General features: G+C 44.4%; 1 protein-coding gene across 1 annotated transcript in view; it reads right to left on the minus strand.

Annotated features, from left to right (window-relative positions):
• TTC9 (tetratricopeptide repeat domain 9) overlaps positions 1-22,833 on the minus strand; it is a 52,884-nt gene that overhangs the window by 8,648 nt on the left and 21,403 nt on the right. Inside the window, exon 2 of the mRNA XM_077262266.1 lies at positions 1,272-1,454. Coding sequence (XP_077118381.1) covers positions 1,272-1,454 — 183 coding nt within the window. The remainder of the gene's footprint in view (positions 1-1,271; positions 1,455-22,833) is intronic.

The following is a 22,833-nucleotide window of genomic DNA, read 5'->3' on the forward strand; positions in this document are numbered from 1 at the left end:
CATTGTCCCTGACATGGAACAAAAGTGTATGCTGCAGTTTTTTTCACACATACTAGGAGTCTGCATGGAAAGATCGACCATGTGCATTGGCACTCTGGCTATAATGGGTCTGTGGCGCATACGGACCCTAAGGGCTCGTTCAGACAAGCATATATTCAGTCCATGTGTTGTCTGTGTGCACCACGTACCGCACATAGCTCCTTATAGCCAGGGTGCACCATTCTGCTGACCAGACTCGTACACACAATATAAGACCAGTTCCGCCACAAACCAGTCTCGTTCGCAATTTACTGTTGTGACTGGTCCATTCCTCAATATGGCTGTCTGAACCTGGATAGGCCAATAAAGGAGTTTACCAGGATCAACAAGAAACTGGCTGAAGGTGGAATTGCCACAAAATAACTCCAACTTATCCAATGAACCCTATAGTGCAACCACCCACCGGTCTTTATTTCCTTCTCTGTGGCCAATCATCGGTCACCGCTGAGGCCAGCGATTGGCTGCAGAAACTGGCGGGGACTGGGGAGCATCGGAGCGGTAGAGTGACAGCGCTTCTGGTAAGTAAAGCTAAATAGTTGTGGATCCTGAAAAATCCCTTTAATGTTTGATCAGCGGAGACCAATGCATAGACTATACACTGTATTGTCAGAGGGAGCAGACGGAGAAGAGCGCTGCACAGCTTCCTGGCTCTCGTGTAACCCTTTGTGAAATAGCAGAACATCCATCACAGGCTGGTGGGGAAACAGCAATTTCAATGACTTGGCAGAGTTGAGCGCATGGCTACAGTATCACAGGAAGCTGAAAACTTCCATCATCCCTAGTAACTGTTTATAGGGAATTTTGGGGTCCGAGCAGGTAGACCCGTGATAAACAGATGGGATACGTTACACCTTTTACCCATAGATTTGGCTTTATACCCTGCAGACACAGGAGCCTGCCAGTACTGACATAATAGAAGCGGCGGTGTGCTCACATCTGACTTCCATCTCCGCTCCGGCTGTTGTCGCTTTATCCCGGGCTCTCTACTTTTACCGGCCTCACAAAAATAGCATGATAGAATGGGCCTGAAGGTTGTGAAGTGGCTCAACTGTGAAAAGTAATGGATTCCAAGCAGATATGGGGGAAGGGAGAATTGTCCAAGGTTATCAGTATCCATTCCACTGCCTCACTCATTTCCAAATAAAGACCTCTTCCCACCCGTCTTATCAGGAGTACTTCAGTCCTCGGAAGAAGCGTAACATTTACATTGCCCGATCTTGTAGTTATTGTACCTGTTGGCTGCCGGCTCTTGGCTTCCTTCAAGTAGAACAGTGCTTTGTCATAGTCTCCCAGGTGGTAGAAGGCGACTCCAGACCTGTACAGGGCCTTGAAGTTCTCTCCTTCCTTCTTGAGAACCTTCAGACAGTATTCCTTAACCCGCTCATAGTTCACCAGCTCAGCTTGCAGAAGACACGCTGTGGGGAAACGGTCATTTTGTTAGACACAGAATGTGAAAAAGGCTGACAAATGCATTTTTTTTTAGGGAATATGTGAAAAAAATCACTTTATGAAAAATTTGTAAAGAACCTGCCAGCAGGTGTTTGCTATTTAATCTGAGAGCACCATGATGTAGGTGCAGAAAGCCTGATTCCGGGGATGTTTCACTTGCATAGCAGCTTACTGTAGTTTCAATGCAATTGGTGTTTTATCAGCAGGAGATTATCACTGCATGACTAGATGCCAGGTGCAGGCAAGTCCAGCTGCTTGGTGTAACCCCGCCCCCACCACTGATTGTCAGCTTGCTTATAAATGTACAGTGTATACCATAATCTGCCAGTGGTGTGGATGGGGTTATACAAAGCTCAGCATTTGAGAACTGCCAGATTTACAGAAGAGAAAACAAGGATTGTGTCGAAACTGCACCAAGCAGCCCAGTAAGTGACACATTGCTGGAATCAGGCTCTCTGCACCTACATCATTTTGCTCTCACAATCCAAAGTAAACACCTGCTGACCGATTCCCTTTAAAACAGGAGAACGAGTCTGAACTTCAGGGGTCGATAACACCAAAGCGCCAATATTAGCAATACAAGTCAAGGTAACAATGTGGAGACCAAGCAATTTCAGAAAAAGAATGTTAAAAAAAAAAATATATATGTTCCAGAATGTACCAGAAGAGCACAAGGACTGACAATGGCACATTATACATGGTATAATTAATAGTACAAATGCATTGGAATTGTTACAGGTAATCATTAGAATATAGAAAAATAGAGTTTCTGTGTCCTCGGCCGAAGTCTCAAAGAAACACAATCCGTAAAGACAAGCAATTTTGCAATTTACTGGTTATTAAAATTTTCAACTGTTCTTGAGATATTAACACTTGTGTTGTTTACAACTTATTGCCTTGGAGACCGACCACTGCTACATACAGAACATGTGCAGAGCTTACAAGCTCTTTTCTATTGACCTTGTAAGCGCTGTAAAGAAGCTGGCCGTCATTGCAGGAGAGCACAATTACTTTATAATGCCAGTTATTTATACCGCATTGCTTACAAGCTCGACAGCAGGGGTGGTCGGTCAACTAGGTAACGAGCTGTAAACAGCATTTAAGTGTTAATATCTCAAGAACGGCTGTAAATTTGCAAAGGTTTACTATCCCATAATAACCTTCTACGCAGGTGAGAATAGCATTTTAATACACCTCATACTTGGTGGGGGGCTGACTGATCGATTCCGATGTTTCTTACTCCCAGCCGTGAAAAAAAGGACTCTGCTGGGGTAAGATACGTTAAATGGCACAGGACTTTTAACGAGTTTGGCGCATCTTTTAGGGCTGCTGTACTGGGAATGTGTGTTTTGGGGGCGGATCTGCTATGTATTACAATAGTAACCTGTACAATGGATATGAAATTTCACCACCATACTCCAGGGAACAGCGGTTAGAGTTATCAGAGGCTGCACATCCATATTCTCACGGGGGAAAGCTGTTATCGTATAGTCAAGATTTCCAGTAGTTGTTCCTCGTTTGCTCCCATATTTATTCTTGTGAAGCTCTGGATGTACTAAGTATCAGTCATCATATGAAATCATCATCCAGGCTGGCAGCAACCAGTCCTACATTTCAGAAAAACAGTGCACAGCACCGGTACAAGAAGGGTATATAGACGTGGGATGTACACCCAGAGGATAAGTGTGAGTTCACACGGTGCAGAAGATTCTGCAAAGATCCCATGTGTATCAATTAAACCAACTTTCAGTTGCAAAAATCTCTGAATCAAAATCGGCAAAGTGTGAATTCACACAGTGAATTACATTTTTAAGAAATGTCATGCACACGTGGCAGAGAAAATAAATGGAGTGGCTGCAGATTTTACATCCTCAGCACAAGACCAGAGAAAACAGTCATTTTTATCAAAACTGCAGCAAGCAGCCCAGTAAGTGACATCGCTGGAATCCGGGTCTCTGCCCCTACAACATGCTGCTCATAGGAGTAGGAAAAACCTTTAAAAAACATTAGCAGTCATCAAGTTACAGTGTATTCATTTCTATGAAGGTCATGGATCTCTGCGTTACCTTGGCTGTTGCAGAACCGCTTTTTAAAGGAGCAAAACACACAACTTACATATAAGGTAGCACAGAGATCCATGACCTGCATAGAAATTAATATAACTTGATGACTGCTAATGTTTTTAAAGGGGATCTGTCAGCAGGTAATGCTGAGAGCAGCATGGTGTATGAAAATAAGAATCATCAGAGAGGTGTGCCACGTGCCCACGCATATTATAAAAGGGTCGAGAGGTGCGGACATCAGAAAGGTTTTGGTTCAATCAATGTAAAACTAAATTTGGCACAAATGCCTTGATAAATTCCCCCAGAGACATGATGGGGCTCTGCAGTCACCAAACTATACATCATCGCACTTATACCAGAGATAAAGCAGGACACACAACTTCGGGGTGGATTCCTGAGCCAGGCGTGGCCGATGGAACATGAGGCCTCTTACCTTATGTCATATGTGCATATTCTGCTGAAGCATTAATAGCGACAGATCATGTTCCCTACCCTAAGGAGACAGAACACTTCAGGTCAGATTCACAAACTTAGATAGATTCGGAATGCCCATCAGAGACCCCAGTGGCGAATATGTCAGCCACAGCCTGCCTACCTGGACAAAAGCAATATCAAATCCACCATTATTTTGGAGGAAATACTCTGTAATCTAACTTGGCAATGTGAGGCTGAATTACACACTAGTACAAGCAGGAATCCAAGCCTGCTATTACAGGCGGCCATGACACTTTACAAGCAACCGGCAATTTCTCCCATTACCTGGAAAGATGTGCACTGACCACGGCAAGTAAGAAAATAATGGAAGAAAATAGCACTGACCGCTACACAGCAAATGGTCAATATGGCTGCGGCTGCTACCATTATGGCTACGATAACGCGATCATCCCAAATATCAGGAGGTTATCCGAATTCTGTTTCATGAGACATTTTTCTTCCAACTCTTTATTCATGAGCAAAAAGTAGGGACACCCCTCTTCACCTCTGATGGTGTGCTCACATCGGCCTATGGAGAGAGGTGCCGGCAGGGCCGGACTGGGACTAAAATTCAGCCCTGGCATTTGAAGGTACACAGGCCCACTTGTCACATGGTGAATATGTAATATCTATGTGCACCTATAGGTCACAAGAAGTGAGGTGCGTGTAACACGACTATATAACAGAGCTGTGCCCAGTATTGCAGCTCAGTCCTTTTTATTGCTCTTAGGTGCAGGATCGGGCAAAGCTGCTATTTTACACACAGAGCTGGGTCTCATAGATAATGAAGATGATGCTGCGGCACCTTCATATAGCTGATGGACAATGATGCAAAGAGTCATATACCCACTGAGCTAATATTTATCTATTTTACTCACTGATATAGCACCATTAATTCCACAGCACTTTACAGATGTTACCTTTACTGTCCCCATTGGGGCTCACAATCTACATTCCCTATGAGTCATTGGAGTGTGGGAGAAAACCAGAGTACCCGGAAGAAACACACGCAAACACCGGGAGAACATACAAGTTCCTTGCTGATGTTGTCCTTCGTAGTAATTGAACTCAGGACCCCAGTGCTGCAGAGCAACAGTGCTAACCACTAAGCCACCAAAAATCTCTACAAAGGCCAAGATCTGTGTTACCGCCATATCGTGACCATATACTGGTAGATATCACCTCTGCAGAACATATAAGAGATCACAGTACAGTTATATACACCGCTCAAAAAAATAAAGGGAACACTTAAACAACAGAATATAACTCCAAGTAAATCAAACTTCTGTGAAATCAAACTGTCCACTTAGGAAGCAACACTGATTGACAATCAATTTCACGTGCTGTTGTGCAAATGGAATAGACAACAGATGAAATTATTGGCAATTACCAAGATACACTCAATAAAGGAGTGGTTCTGCAGGCGGGGACCACAGACCACATCTCAGTACCAATGCTTTCTGGCTGATGTTTTGGTCACTTTTGAATGTTGGTTGTGCTTACACACTCGTGGTAGTATGAGACGGACTGTACAACCCACACAAGTGGCTCAGGTAGTGCAGCTCATCCAGGATGGTACATCAATGCGAACTGTGGCAAGGTTACCTGTGTCTGCCAGCGTTGTGTCCAGAGGCTGGAGGCGCTACCAGGAGACGTGGAGGGGGCCGTAGAAGGGCAATAACCCAACAGCAGGACCGCTACCTCAGCCTTTGTGCAAGGAGGAACAGGAGGAGCACTGTCAGAGCCCTGCAAAATGACCTCCAGCAGGCCACAAATGTGCATGCGTCTGCACAAACGGTTAGAAACCGACACCATGAGTATGGTCTGAGTGCCCGACGTCCACAGATGGGGGTGGTGCTCACAGCCCAACACCGTGCAGGACGCTTGGCATTTGCCACAGAACACCAGGATTGGCAAATTCGCCACTGGCGCCCTGTGCTCTTCACAGATGAAAGCAGGTTCACACTGAGCACATGTGACAGACGAGAAAGAGTCTGGAGACGCCGTGGAGAGCGATCTGCTGCCTGCAACATCCTTCAGCATGACCGGTTTGGCAGTGGGTCAGTAATGGTGTGAGGGGGGCATTTCTTTGGAGGACCGCACAGCCCTCCATGTGCTCGCCATAGGTAGCCTGACTGCCATTAGGTACCGAGAAGAGATCCTCAGACCCCTTGTGAAATCATATGCTGGTGCGGTTGGCCCTGGGTTCCTCCTAATGCCAGACTTCATGTGGATGGATGAATGGAGAGAAGGACGGTGGGTGGAGAGCGGGACGGTGAGTGCAGAGAGGGATGGCGAGTGGAGCGGGGCTGTGGATGGAGCGCCGGACGGCCATTGGAGAGCGGGGCTGCGGAGGGAGACAGCGGGACGGCCAGTGGAAAGCGGGGCTGCTGAGTGGGAGAGTGGTGCTGTGGAGGGAGAATGCGGGACGGTGATTGTAGAGTGGGGCTGCAGAAGGAGGGAGCGTGACGGTGGATGGACAGCTGGGCTGCGGAGGGAGACAGCGGGGCTGCAGAGCTGTTGAGGGACAAAGCGGGACAGCGAGTGGAGAGCAGGGCTGCAGAGGGAGAGAGTGGGACGGCAGTTACTTACTATGCCCGGGCAACGCCGGGCTCTTCAGCTAGTGTTATATATTACACTATGTATATAGACATTAGGTCTTATATCATAGATTATCCTGTATATAAGATCAGATGCCTGTGCACACAGTATAGGATATCAACAGTCTATTAGAAAATGCGAGCACTCACCATCCGCTAAAATCCACTTCTTTATTATGACGTGTAGTCAAAAGGCAGGACAAATCAGGGAACAAACGTGATTCCACAAGACGACGGCCGTTTCATGCTGCCGCGCTTCCACAGGTCTTGATCAAGACCCGTGGAAGCGCGGCAGCGCGAAACGGCCGTCGTCTTGTGGAATCACGTTTGTTCCCTGATTCGTCCTGCCTTTTGACTACACGTCATAATAAAGAAGTGGATTTTAGCGGATGGTGAGTGCTCGCATTTTCTAATAGACTGTTGTACTTCAAGTTTGGATTTTTTCATGGAGAGCACCAGATATCTGCATGGGCAGTTACGCATTATGAGAACATAGAATAAGTGTGTGCAGGTGACATAAACCAGCTGTTGGTGCGGCTTCTTGCTCTCTTTTTTACAGTATAGGATATGTCAGTGACATATTCTCCTATACACTGTATATACTAAGATATATGCACTGACTGATCGCTCCTGGATCGGGCTACAGGACATACATGATATGATATATGGTGGCGCTATATATATATATGCAGTGTATGATGTCCTGCAGCCAGGCTCAGGAGTGATCAGCCTATGATCCTGTATACAGCTGTCTGCTGTGAGTTATTGCTGCAGCTTGTTCTTACACACAGATCAGGCCATGCTGGAGCTGATGACCCCACTAACAGCACGACCAGATCTGTGTCAAGCTTCAAGCTGCGCAATAAATCTCACCCTGCCTCAGCTCGACTGCACATACCACAAGGCAAGATCCGACCCTGCCAGCGACCTCCAGCCCCGGCCCCCTGCTCTGCTGGCTGACCTCATCACAGAAGCTCCTCTCAACCCGGCAGTGACATCCACCCTCCCATCACATGTGTCTGCAATCCTGGGATGGCTGGCCTGCACTTGTACAACTCTATGGTACAGTACAGTGTCGGGAGGCCTACAACTTCTGCACAGGGACCTGCACAGCGCCCCCTGCTTGTGTACATGATCACGCAGCGGAAATGAAATCAGCAGGGCTAAGGGAGGGGGTGGCACAGAACAGCACAGAGCCGCCCCCCGGTCCTGTTGGTTTCATCAGTGCACTGCAGTGTGATTCTGTGTGCACGGCAAGCGAATGCTGCCTGATGTGCCTGCTGAAGAGGGAGGTGACTGAGCAACCCATTAGAGGGACCGGCCCTTCTGGCAGTTGCCAGAAATGCCCGATGGCCAGTCCGGCCCTGGGTGCCGGGCACTGTTTGGGTCCTTTGTGTGATGCATCCAATACAGTGTTGGGGCTTCAGTAACAAACAGAAGCCCCCAAATGCAAATGTGAACAGAGACTAAGGGTCCAGATATACAACTAACGGCCTGGATGTATTTCAAAGATCTTTGGGTGAGGGAGAGAGTTGCTTCACGCATATTATTTATATAGCACCATTAATTCCATGGTGCTGTACATGAGAAGGGGTTACATACAGGGTTATAGATATCGTTTACAGTAGACAAATTTAGTGACAGACTGATACAGAGGGGTGAGGACCCTATCCTTGCGGGCTTACATTCCACGGGATAATGGGGAAGAGAAAGAAGGTCGGGGGTGCAGCAGCTCTGGTGCAGGTGAGGCAGCAGCTCGGGTGGTGGTGAGGCAGCAGAATGATTATTGCAGACTGTAAGCTTTCTTGAAGAGATGGGTTTTCAGGTTCCGTCTGAAGGATCCGAGGGTATTGGATAATCGGACATGTTGAGGCGTAGAATTCCAGAGAATGAGGGATATTCGGGAGAAATCTTGGAGGCGGTTGTGTGAGGAATAGTGTTGAGCGATACCTTCCGATATGCAAAGGTATTGGTATCGGATTGGATCGGCCGATACCCAAAAAGTATCGGATACCGATACCCATGCATATCATTGGGACACAAAATATCGGAATGGTTCCCAGGGTCTGAAGGAGAGGAAACTCTCCTTCAGGCCCTGGGATCCATATTCATGTATAAAATAAAGAATAAAAATAAAAAATAATTGATATACTCACCCCTCTGACGGCCCCGGCTCTCACCGGTCCAAGCGTCTGCCTCCGTTCCCTAAGAATGCAGAGTGAAGGACCTTTGATGACGTCGCGGCTTGTGATTGGTCGCGTGACCGCTCATGTGACCGCTCACGCGACCAATCACAAGCCGCGACATCATCGCAGGCCCTACACTCACTCATTCTTAGGAACGGAGGCTGCCGGTTACATCGCTAAGGTCCAGGGTCCGCCGGAGGGGTGAGTATATCCATATTTTTTATTATTTATTTTTTACATGAATATGGATCCCAGGGCCTGAAGGAGAGTCTCCTCTCCTCCAGACCCTGGGAACCATACGCACCACACACTTCCGATTCCGATATCGCAAAAATATCGGAACTCGGTATCGGAATTCCGATACAGCAAATATCGGCCGATACCCGATACTTGCAGTATCGGAATGCTCAACACTAGTGAGGAACAAATAAGTGTGGAGGAGAGTAGGAGGTCTTGGGAGGATCGAAGATTACGTGAGGAAAGATTGGGAGATTAGTTCAGAGATATTGAGAGGGGACAGGTTGTGGATGGCTTTGTAGGCCAGTGTTAGTAGTTTGAACTGGATTCGTTGGGGAATTGGGAGCCAGTGGAGGGATTTGCAGAGATGAGAAACGGGAGTGGTGGAATAATCGGGCAGCAGTGTTGAGGACAGACTGGAGTGGTGCAAGGGAGTTAGCGGGGAGGCCACAGAGGAGGGTGTTGCAGTAATCAAGGCGTGAGATGATGAGGGCATGCACAAGAGTTTTAGTAGATTGAGGGCTGAAGAAGGGACGGATTCTGGAAATATTTTTGAGTTGGAGGCGACAGAAGGTGGCAAAAGTTTGGACGTGCGATTTGAAGGACAGGGCAGAGTCGAGAGTGACTCCGAGGCAGCAGATTTCAGGTGAGCGAGAGAGCGTGATTCCGTTTACCATAATAGATAGGTTGAGTAGGGGAGATACGAGAGATGGAGGAAAGATGATGAGTTCGGTTTTGTCTACATTGAGTTTTAGGAAGCGAGAGGTGAAGGAGGAGGAGATGGGTGATAGACACTCCAGGATTCTGGACAGCAGAGAGGTGACATCTGGGCCAGAGAGGTAGATCTGAGTGTCGTCCGCATACAGGTGGTACTGGAAGCCATGGGACTTTATGATTTGTCCTAGGCCAAGGGTATAGATGGAAAAGAGTAGAGGCCCCACGACAGAGCCTTGAGGGACTCCAACAGAGAGGGGGCGGGGTGAGGAGGTAGTGTGGGAGTGTGAAACGCTAAATGTGCGGTTGGAAAGGTATGAGGCAATCCAGGACTGGGAAAGGTCTTTGATGCCAAGGGAAGAAAGAATCTGTAGCAGTAGGCAGTGGGCGACTGTGTCGAAGGCAGAGGACAGGATGAGAAGGATGGAGAATTGTCTGTTATCTTTGGCTGTGAGTAAATCATTAGTAATTTTAGTCAGGGCAGTTTCAGTGGAGTGGTGGGGGCAGAAGCCAGATTGGAGGTTGTCAAGGAGAGAGTTAGATGAGAGGTGGGAGGAAAGTGGAGTATGGACATGCTGCTCAAAGAGTTTGTAAGCAAACGGGAGCAGTGATATGGGGCGATAGCTGGGCAGTTGGGTCAAGGTTTGTTTTTTTGAGGATGGGTGTGATGGTGGCATGTTAGAAGGCAGATAAGGTACCAGAAGATAGGGATAGGTTGAAGAGATGGGTTGGGGCTGGAATGAGCATGTTAGTGAGGTTGGGGAGCAGGTGGGAAGGGATGGGGTCAAGTGCACAGGTGGTGAGGTGTGATTTGGAAAGGAGGTGAGCAAGCTCTCCTTCAGTGATCTTGAAGAGGGAGGTTATTGGGGAAGGGCAGGAAGAGGTCTGGTATATAGAGTGGTTGGGGTGGTGGAACAGTAAAGGTTTACCTTGTTTGGTTGATCTTATTTTTGAAGTAGGTGGCAAAGTCCTGGGCAGAGATTAGGGGAGTTGGAGGAGGCAGTGGTGAGCGGAGGACAGAGTTGAATGTGTTGAACAGTTGTTTTGGGTTGTAGGATAATGAAGATACAAGGTTGTGAAAAGGGTCTGTTTAGCAGAGGTGAGGGCTAATTTGAAGGCAAGTGTAGCTTGTTTGAAAGCAGTGAAGTCGTCTGGCAGGCATGTTTTCTTCCAATTCCACTCCGCGGCCCTGGATGCTTGTCAAAGTTTTTTGTTGAGATTGTTGTGCCAGGGTTGCCTATTGATTTATCACACTTTGCCATTAATGAGAAGGGCGACTGAATCTATGGCTGATGTGAGGGTATTGTTATAGAAAGAGGTGGCGCTGTTCGTGTCGTGGAGTGAAGATATGGAGGACAGAGGTAGAAGAGAGTCTGAGAATGTCTAGGTAGGTATGCATAGCGTAGAGAGTGAGCTGCAATCATTGCTGCTGCATAGAACCAATGTATACACTTATAAGGCAAGAAACATCTTTTGCTTTGGGGCTAAATAACCTGATAAGTGACATTTTTCTCATTTTTCTGCAGATTAGGGAGGTTAGATGTCTTCTAAAGCCTCACAATGCTTTTTGTAAACCATTTAATGTTTTAGGGAAATTATTGTAATGGAAGCCGATCAACCACATGAATATTTTATAATGCAGAAGTGGGTACATTAAAATATACATGAACGTTTTATACACGGATACCACATCCAGATTTTGTGTTGTAATGATCAAGAAAATGTAGTAGCACTTTACATGATGTACAAGTATTAAAGGGAAACTGACAGCACAAATATGCTGCCCCACAGGGGAAAAAAAATACGGTATACTGCATTCTGGCTAAACTAACAGTATTCGTTGCAATGTGCTGAGAATGTAGGAATTTGGCGAATTCATGAGCTGCTGAAAGTACGTGACATATACTGTAAACTAGTGCCAGTTACACCTGTGCAAATCCACAGGAAAAATCCCAATACTTCTGAGCAGTGCCAAACTACCACTACTTTTCCAGTCAATCAAAATACCTTGCTAGCTCAGATAACAGAATAAGATCGATTATGGATCATTTTGCAGACTCAAGCTCAGCAGTATTCTTTACATGCCTGCACGCTGCTTTAATACGGCTCTGTGCAATCTTAAAGGGCATCTGTCATCAGAACAAACTTATCCTGTTTTTGCTCTTACGTTATTTCTGCTTCTCCCCTAAGTATGCCGGTTTTTGTATTTTTAAAATCCAACATACAATTCCAGAGATATAGACCTTTTTGTTTAGCACCTATTTTTATAGTCTTTACAAAGGGGTGTGGCTCACATGCTACTCTGGGGGCGTGTCTTTAGACTGGTCTGCATTAATACCCAGTGAGCAATGCTCCCTTGGTAAAAATTACCACCAAATAAAAAGGCCTATATCTTTGGAACCGTTTGACAGATTTAAAAAAAAAAACAAAAAAAAACTTGAATACTCAGGGGAGCAGCGGGAATAATATAAGAGCAAAAATTGGTCACATTTGATCTGGCGACAGGTCACCTTTAAAAGACCTTGATATTCTTGAAAAATCCAAAATTCCTACAGAGCCATACTGAGCATTCCCATGAGATTATTTACGATCCATTGGACACCAGATCTCTGAGTTATTCTCACTTAAAGCCACAGCTTCAAGAGGAGAATATTTTTGATTCTTTCTTCTGTACCATATTACAAAGAGTGATATTCAGAGCGCCTACAGCACTGTAGCTCAGATCTGCAGGGATTTCTTGTAATATGTGACAGTGAGGCCTACATATATTGTGTATCTACAGTAATTGTAATTTATAATGCTACATTATATATATTGTATAATAGTACATTTAGGTCAGTCATTGATATAAATGGTTACAGAGCAGCTTTCATATTCTTCATATTTCATATCAGATTACTCAAACAAAGCAATGCCTACAACTGCATTGAAATGATCGCAACTTTGATCTGCAGTCCTTATGTGCACGTCCGTTGCTTTCCTATAAATCCTGGCTGAGTTCTGCGGTGGGTAATGAACATCAGTGGAGTTCAATGAGCTTTTAAGTCAGATGCAGCTTTGCAAATTCAATCAGGAATTTAAAGAGCATAATAGGATAAATGGCATTACCTTGAAGATTGGACACCGCCAATGGATCGTGACCATTTTATCCTATTTGCTATGAGCAGTGAAATGGGCAATAGAAGGATCGGTGGGCTGTTAGAGCCTATTCATTGTTGTGCAAGCTCTCCAAGGTCCTAATAAACCCGATTTTAGAAGATTTAGGCATATTTTGGACAACAGGCAATCTTGTCCATGACCACCAGTAGAAGAGGACAATATTAAGAAACATTCGATTGTCTGACACGTACTAATCAGGTTAGAGATCCTACAAGAAGAAAATGTAAAGTTGGGATGACATCCCTGCTCCACAAAAGTGGAAGAAAGGAAGAAGACAAAAAAAAAAATAAAAATTATAGATATATATATATATATATTATCCATCTCTATCTCTTGAGAAAGGTTCACTTGTCAGAACCGAAACGTCGCTATATACACACACACATATACACTCACCGGCCACTTTATTAGGTACACCTGTCCAACTTCTTGTTAACACTTAATTTCTAATCAGCCAATCACATGGCGGCAACTCAGTGCATTTAGGCATGTAGACATGGTCAAGAATCTCCTGCAGTTCAAACCGAGCATCAGTATGGGGAAGAAAGGTGATTTGAGTGCCTTTGAACGTGGCATGGTTGTTGGTGCCAGAAGGGCTGGTCTGAGTATTTCAGAAACTGCTGATCTACTGGGATTTTCACGCACAACCATCTCTAGGGTTTACAGAGAATGGTCCGAAAAAGAAAAAAAATCCAGTGAGCGGCAGTTCTGTGGGCGGAAATGCCTTGTTGATGCCAGAGGTCAGAGGAGAATGGGCAGACTGGTTCGAGCTGATAGAAAGGCAACAGTGACTCAAATCGCCACCCGTTACAACCAAGGTAGGCCTAAGAGCATCTCTGAATGCACAGTGCGTCGAACTTTGAGGCAGATGGGCTACAGCAGCAGAAGACCACACCGGGTACCACTCCTTTCAGCTAAGAACAGGAAACTGAGGCTACAATTTGTACAAGCTCATCGAAATTGGACAGTAGAAGATTGGAAAAACGTTGCTTGGTCTGATGAGTCTCGATTTCTGCTGCGACATTCGGATGGTAGGGTCAGAATTTGGCGTAAACAACATGAAAGCATGGATCCATCCTGCCTTGTATGGAGCATCTTTGGGATGTGCAGCCGACAAATCTGCGGCAACTGTGTGATGCCATCATGTCAATATGGACCAAAATCTCTGAGGAATGCTTCCAGCACCTTGTTGAATCTATGCCACGAAGAATCGAGGCAGTTCTGAAGGCAAAAGGGGGTCCAACCCGTTACTAGCATGGTGTACCTAATAAAGTGGCCGGTGAGTGTATATATACATATATACACACACACACACACACACACACACAGAGCTCAGGCAAAAATTAAGAGACCACCGGAAAATGTTCAGTTTGTCTGATTTTTCTCTTTATAGGTATATTTTTGAGCAGAATGTAAATTGTTCTTTTATTCTATAAACTACTGACAACATGTCTCCGAAGTTCCAAGCAATAAATTTTGTATTTTCTGAAAATGAGAAATGGTCAAAATAAAAAAAAAATACATTGCTTGCAGACCTCAAATAATGCAATAAAACCCCCCAAAAAACAATTCATAATCATTTAGAAACAATAATACTAATGTTTTAACTCATGAAGAGTTCAGAAATCAATATTTTGTGGAATAACCATGATTTTTAATCACAGCTGTCATGCGTCTTGGCATGCTTTCCACCAGTCTTTCACACTGATTTTCAGTGACCTTTTGCCACTCCTGGTACAAAAATGTAAGCAGTTCTTCTTTGTTTGATGGCTTGTGACTATCCATCATCATTTGATTACATTCCAGAGGTTTTCAATGGGGTTCAAGTCTGGAGATTGGGCAGGCCATAACAGGGATTTGATGTGGTGGTCCTTCATCCACACCTTGATTGACCTAGCTGTGTGGCATGGCGAATTGTCCTCCTGGAAAAACCAGTCCTCAGGGTTGGTGAACATTGCCTGAGCAGAAGGAAGCAAGTGTTTTCTTTTTTTTTTTTATATAGTGCTAACATATTCCGCAGTGCTTTACAGTTTTGCACACGTTTTCATCGCTGTCCCCAATAGGGCTCACAATCTAGAATCCCTATCAGTATGTTTTTGGAATGTGGGAGGAAACCAGAATACCACGGGGAGAACATTTTTCAAGGATAACCTTGAATGCGGCTTGATTCGTAAGTCCTTCGCAAAGATTAACCTGCCCAATTCCAGGCTTCCTGAAGCATCCCCAGATCATCACTGATCCACCACAAAATTTCAGAGTGAGTACAAGACACTGTGGCTTGTACGCCTCTCCAGGTCTCCGTCTAACCATTAGATGACCAGGTGTTAGGCAAAGCTGAAAATTAGACTCATCAGAGAAGACGATCTTACTCCAGTCCTCTATGTCCAATCCTTATGGTCTTTAGCAAACTTCAGCCTGGCTCTCCTTTACTTCTCATTGATGAAAGGCTTTTTTCTAGCTTTACATGACTTGAGTCCTGCCTCTAGGAGCCTGTTACGAACTGTTCTTGCCGTGTACTTCACCCCAGCTGCCATTTGCCATTCCTTTTGTAGGTCACTTGATGTCATCCTGCTGTTGCTGAGTGATATTTGAATAAAATGACGGTCATTCCGGTCAGTGGAGAGTCGTTTTCGCCCTCTGCCAGGCTGTAGCTTTGTTGTCCCCAATGTCTGCTGCTTGGCCTTGTTGTAATGGACTGTCGTCTTCAAAATTTTAAAGATAGAGGTAACATGACGCTCACTGTGTCCCTCTGCTAGTAAAGCCAGAATTGAGCCCTTCTTTTCTTCACTAAAGACTTTTCTTTTCAACTCCTTTGGCATGGTTAAAAGTTGTTTTTTTTTGTTCATTCCTATTACTTTTGGGCTATTACTAGCACTTGTTTTGCCATCCATCTTGTCCTATTGCAAGAGGATTGTGAACAACACAGCAGTGCTTTTTATACTTTCCTTCGTTAAATAAGATTTGGCTCAGGTAATCACCTAATCAGAAGCACAGTAAGTAGAATGAGGTGTTCTCTGGTTGGAATTCAACTGACACTGGAATGGAATGGCTGTCAGACAAGTAGAGAAGCTGATTTTTATAAAACTGTGCAGTGGTCTCTTAATTTTTGCCATCTATCTATTTTTGCCATCTGCTTATCTATCTATCTATCTCATTATCTCTCTACTGTATCTCTCTCTCTATATATATATCTACTATATAATTGTCTAAGGTCTACATCCGTCTTTTTGTCTGTCCTTCTGTCTGTCTGTCCGAGGCAAAACAGCCACGACCAATCAGTGACGAGCACAGTCCGGCGGCAAAATGGCCACTCTTTACTCCCCGCAGTCAGTGCCCGGGGCCCGCTCCATACTCCCCTCCAGTCAGTGCTCACACAGGGTTACTGGCAGCATTAACAGACCGCGTGATGCCGCGGTGTAACACACTCCGTTAACGCTGCTATTAACCCTGTGTGACCAACTTTTTACTATTGATGCTGCCTATGCAGCATCAATAGTAAAAAGATCTAATGTTAAAAATAATAAAAAAATAAAAAATAGTTATATACTAACCGTCCGTCGGCCCCCCGGATCAGGAATAGGCCTTTCCCGTTCCTCGCGACGCTCCGGTGACCGCTCCATACATTGCGATCTCGCGAGACGATGACGTAGCAGTCTTGCGAGACCGCAACGTCATCATCTTGCGAGACCGCAATGCACTCTTGGGACCGAAGCGTGTGAGGAGCATCGGTAAACGCTTCGCTTTGATCCGGGTGCCAACGGAAGGTGAGTATATAACTATTTTTTATTTTAATTCTTTTTTTTCACAGGGATATGATACCCACATTGCTATTTACTATGTGGGCTGTGCAATACACTACGAGGGCTGTGCAATACACTACGTGGGCTGTGCAATACACTACGTGGGCTGTGCAATACACTACGTGGGCTGTGCAATACACTACGTGGGCTGTGCAATACACTACGTGGGCTGTGCAATATACTACGTGGCTGTGCAATATACTACGTGGGTGTGCTATAAACTACGTGGGCTGTTATATACTACATGGCTTTACTATATACTAAGTGGGCTGTGCTATATACTACGTAGGCTGTGCTATATACTACGTGGGCTGTGCAATATACTACGTGGGCTGTGCAATATACTACGTGGGCTGTGCAATATACTACGTGGGCTGTGCAATATACTACGTGGGCTGTGCAATATGCTAAGTGGGCTGTGCTATATAGTACGTGGGCTGTTATATACTACGTGGTCTGTGCTATACACTACATGGGCTGTGTTGTACACTACGTGGGCTGTGTTATACACTACGTGCCTGGGCTGTTATATACTATGTGGCTGTGTTATATGCTATGTGGGCTGTTATACACTCCGTGGGCTGTGCTATATACTCTGTGGGCTGTGTTATATACTCCGTGGGCTGTATTATATACTCCGTGGGCTGTGCTATATACTCCGTGGGCTGTGCTATATACTAAGTGGCTGTGCTATGTACTACGTGGCTGTTCTATTTACTATGTGGGCTATTATATACTACGTGGCTGTGCTATATACTACGTGGTCGGCCGCGACAGGCGCAGACCGGCCACGAATTGGCGCAGGATTTGAACCACACTTCGCTAATTGGTCGCGGCTGGCCGAATCCTGTGTATTCAATGTATTATTCTAAAATCTTCATAAATAAACTACATACATATTCTAGAATACCCGATGCATTAGAATCGGGCTACCATCTAGTATATATATATACAGTTAAGTCCATATATGTTTGGACAGAGACATTTTTCTAATTTTGGTTATAGACATTACCACAATGAATTTTAAACAAAACAATTCAGATGCAGTTGAAGTTCAGACTTTCAGCTTTCATTTGAGGGTATCCACATAAAAATTGGATGAAGGGTTTAGGAGTTTCAGCTCCTTAACATGTGCCACCCTGTTTTTAATGGGACCAAAAGAAATTGGACAATTGACTCCAAGGCTATTTCATGGACAGGTGTGGGCAATCCCTTCGTTATGTCATTTTCAATTAAGCAGATAAAAGGCCTGGAGTTGATTTGAGGTGTGGTGCTTGCATTTGGAAGGTTTTGATGTGAAGTAAACATGCGGTCAAAGGAGCTCTCCATGCAGGTTAAATAAGCCATCCTTCAGCTGCGAAAACAGAAAAAACCCATCCGAGAAATTGCTACAATATTAGGAGTGGCAAAATCTACAGTTTGGTACATCCTGAGAAAGAAAGAAAGCACTGGTGAACTCATCAATGCAAAAAGACCTGGGCGCCCACGGAAGACAACAGTGGTGGATCAACCTCTACCAGAATGATAAAGAGAAAAGTATGGCGAAGGCTTGGCACAGCTCATGATCCAAAGCATACCACATCATCTGAAAAACACGGCAGAGGCAGTGTGATGGCTTGGGCATGCATGGCTGCCATTGGCACTGGGTCACTAGTGTTTATTGATGATGTGACACAGGAGAGAAGCAGCCAAATGAATTCTGGGGTATTCAGAGACATACTGTATGCTCAGATCCAGCCAAATGCAGCCAAACTGATTGGTCGTCGTTTCATACTACAGATGGACAATGACCCAAAACATAAAGCCAAAGCAACCCAGGAGTTTATTAAAGCAAAAAAGTGGAATATTCTTGAATGGCCAAGTCAGTCACCTGATCTCAACCCAATTGAGCATGCATTTCACTTGTTAAAGACTAAACTTTAGACAGAAAGGCCCACAAACAAACAGCAACTGAAAACCACCGCAGTGAAGGCCTGGCAGAGCATCAAAAAGGAGGAAACACAGCATCTGGTGATGTCCATGAGTTTAAGACTTCAGGCAGTCATTGCCAACAAAGGGTTTTTCAACCAAGTACTAGAAATGAACATGTTATTTAAAATTATTTAATCTGTCCAATTACTTTTGGTTCCTTTAAAAACAGGGTGACATGTTAAGGAGCTGAAACTCCTAAACCCTTAATCCAATTTTAATGTGGATACCCTCAAATGAAAGCTGAAAGTCTGAACTTCAATTGCATCTGAATTGTTGTGTTTAAAATTCATTGTGGTAATATCTATAACCAAAATTAGAAAAATGTTGTCTCTGTCCAAATATATATATGGACTTAACTGTATCTCTCTCTCTCTCTATATATATATATATATTATATACAGTATATATATTATATATATATATACAGTACAGACCAAAAGTTTGGACACATCTCATTTAAAGAATTTTCTGTATTTTCATGACTATGAAATTGTACATTCACACTGAAGGCATCAAAACTATGAATTAACACATGTGGAATTATATACTTAACAAAAAAGTGTGAAACAACTGAAATTATGTCTGATATTCTAGGTTCTTCAAAGTAGCCACCTTTTGCTTTGATGACTGCTTTGCACATTCTTGGCATTCTCTTGATAAGCTTCAAAAGGTAGTCACCGGGAATGGTCTTCCGACAATCTTGAAGGAGTTCCCAGAGATTCTTAGCACTTGTTGGCCCTTTTGCCTTCACTCTGCGGTCCAGCTCACCCCAAACCATCTCGATTGGGTTCAGGTCTGGTGACTGTGGAGGCCAGGTCATCTGGCGTAGCACCCCATCACTCTCCTTCTTGGTCAGATAGCCCTTACACAACCAGGAGGTGTGTTTGGGGTCATTGTCCTGTTGAAAAATAAATGATGGTCCAACTAAACGCAAACCGGATGGAATAGCATGCCGTTGCAAGATGCTGTGGTAGCCATGCTGGTTCAGTATGCCATCAATTTTGAATAAATCCCCAACAGTATCACCAGCAAAGCACCCCCACACCATCTCACCTCCTCCTCCATGCTTCATGGTGGGAACCAGGCATGTAGAGTCCTTCCGTTCACCTTTTCTACGTCGCACAAAGACACGGTGGTTGGAACCAAAGATCTCAAATTTGGACTCATCAGACCAAAGCACAGATTTCCACTGGTCTAATGTCCATTCCTTGTGTTCTTTAGCCCAAACAAGTCTCTTCAGCTTGTTGCCTGTCCCTAGCAGTGGTTTTCTTGCAGCTATTTTACCATGAAGGCCTGCTGCACAAAGTCTCCTCTTAACAGTTGTTGTAGAGATGTGTCTGCTGCTAGAACTCTGTGTGGCATTGACCTGGTCTCTAATCTGAGCTGCTGTTAACCTGCGATTTCTGAGGCTGGTGACTCAGATAAACTTATCCTCAGAAGCAGAGGTGACTCTTGGTCTTCCTTTCCTGGGGTGGTCCTCATGTGAGTCAGTTTCTTTGTAGCGCTTGATGGTTTTTTCAACTGCACTTGGGGACACTTTCAAAGTTTTCCCAATTTTTCAGACAGACTGACCTTCATTTCTTAAAGTAATGATAGCCACTCGTTTTTCTTTACTTAGCTGCTTTTTTCTTGCCATAATACAAATTGTAACAGTCTATTCAGTAGGACTATCCTGTGTATCCACCAGACTTCTGCACAACATAACTGATGGTCCCAACCCCATTTATAAGGCAAGAAATCCCACTTATTAAACCTGACAGGACACACCTGTGAATTGAAAACCATTTCCAGTGACTACCTCTTGAAGCTCATCAAAAGAATGCCAAGAGTATGCAAAGCAGTCATCAAATCAAAAGGTGGCTACTTTGAAGAACCTAGAATATAAGACATAACAAAAAAGTGTGAAACAACTGAAATTAAGTATATAATTCCACATGTGTTAATTCATAGTTTTGATGCCTTCAGTGTGAAAATACAGAAAAATCTTTAAATGAGAAGGTGTGACCAAACTTTTGGTCTGTACTGTATATATACACTCACCGGCCACTTTATTAGGTACACCTGTCCAACTTCTTGTTAACACTTAATTTCTAATCAGCCAATCACATGGCGGCAACTCAGTGCATTTAGGCATGTAGACATGGTCAAGACAATCTCCTGCAGTTCAAACCGAGCATCAGTATGGGGAAGAAAGGTGATTTGAGTGCCTTTGAACGTGGCATGGTTGTTGGTGCCAGAAGGGCTGGTCTGAGTATTTCAGAAACTGCTGATCTACTGGGATTTTCACGCACAACCATCTCTAGGGTTTACAGAGAATGGTCCGAAAAAGAAAAAAAATCCAGTGAGCGGCAGTTCTGTGGGCGGAAATGCCTTGTTGATGCCAGAGGTCAGAGGAGAATGGGCAGACTGGTTCGAGCTGATAGAAAGGCAACAGTGACTCAAATCGCCACCCGTTACAACCAAGGTAGGCCTAAGAGCATCTCTGAACGCACAGTGCGTCGAACTTTGAGACAGATGGGCTACAGCAGCAGAAGACCACACCGGGTACCACTCCTTTCAGCTAAGAACAGGAAACTGAGGCTACAATTTGTACAAGCTCATCGAAATTGGACAGTAGAAGATTAGAAAAACGTTGCTTGGTCTGATGAGTCTCGATTTCTGCTGCGACATTCGGATGGTAGGGTCAGAATTTGGCGTAAACAACATGAAAGCATGGATCCATCCTGCCTTGTATGGAGCATCTTTGGAATGTGCAGCCGACAAATCTGCGGCAACTGTGTGATGCCATCATGTCAATATGGACCAAAATCTCTGAGGAATGCTTCCAGCACCTTGTTGAATCTATGCCACGAAGAATCGAGGCAGTTCTGAAGGCAAAAGGGGGTCCAACCCGTTACTAGCATGGTGTACCTAATAAAGTGGCCGGTGAGTGTATATATACATATATACACACACACACACACACACACACACACACACACACACAGAGCTCAGGCAAAAATTAAGAGACCACCGGAAAATGTTCAGTTTGTCTGATTTTTCTCTTTATAGGTATATTTTTGAGCAGAATGTAAATTGTTCTTTTATTCTATAAACTACTGACAACATGTCTCCGAAGTTCCAAGCAATAAATTTTGTATTTTCTGAAAATGAGAAATGGTCAAAATAAAAAAAAAATACATTGCTTGCAGACCTCAAATAATGCAATAAAACCCCCCAAAAAACAATTCATAATCATTTAGAAACAATAATACTAATGTTTTAACTCATGAAGAGTTCAGAAATCAATATTTTGTGGAATAACCATGATTTTTAATCACAGCTGTCATGCGTCTTGGCATGCTTTCCACCAGTCTTTCACACTGATTTTCAGTGACCTTTTGCCACTCCTGGTACAAAAATGTAAGCAGTTCTTCTTTGTTTGATGGCTTGTGACTATCCATCATCATTTGATTACATTCCAGAGGTTTTCAATGGGGTTCAAGTCTGGAGATTGGGCAGGCCATAACAGGGATTTGATGTGGTGGTCCTTCATCCACACCTTGATTGACCTAGCTGTGTGGCATGGCGAATTGTCCTCCTGGAAAAACCAGTCCTCAGGGTTGGTGAACATTGCCTGAGCAGAAGGAAGCAAGTGTTTTCTTTTTTTTTTTTTATATAGTGCTAACATATTCCGCAGTGCTTTACAGTTTTGCACACGTTTTCATCGGGGGTCCAACCCGTTACTAGCATGGTGTACCTAATAAAGTGGCCGGTGAGTGTATATACACTCACCGGCCACTTTATTAGGTACACCATGCTAGTAACGGGTTGGACCCCCTTTTGCCTTCAGAACTGCCTCAATTCTTCGTGGCATAGATTCAACAAGGTGCTGGAAGCATTCCTCAGAGATTTTGGTCCATATTGACATGATGGCAACACACAGTTGCCGCAGATTTGTCGGCTGCACATCCCAAAGATGCTCCATACAAGGCAGGATGGATCCATGCTTTCATGTTGTTTACGCCAAATTCTGACCCTACCATCCGAATGTCGCAGCAGAAATCGAGACTCATCAGACCAAGCAACGTTTTTCCAATCTTCTACTGTCCAATTTCGATGAGCTTGTACAAATTGTAGCCTCAGTTTCCTGTTCTTAGCT

The sequence above is a fragment of the Ranitomeya variabilis genome, chromosome 1 (assembly GCF_051348905.1).
Source record: "Ranitomeya variabilis isolate aRanVar5 chromosome 1, aRanVar5.hap1, whole genome shotgun sequence".
NCBI lineage: Eukaryota > Metazoa > Chordata > Amphibia > Anura > Dendrobatidae > Ranitomeya > Ranitomeya variabilis.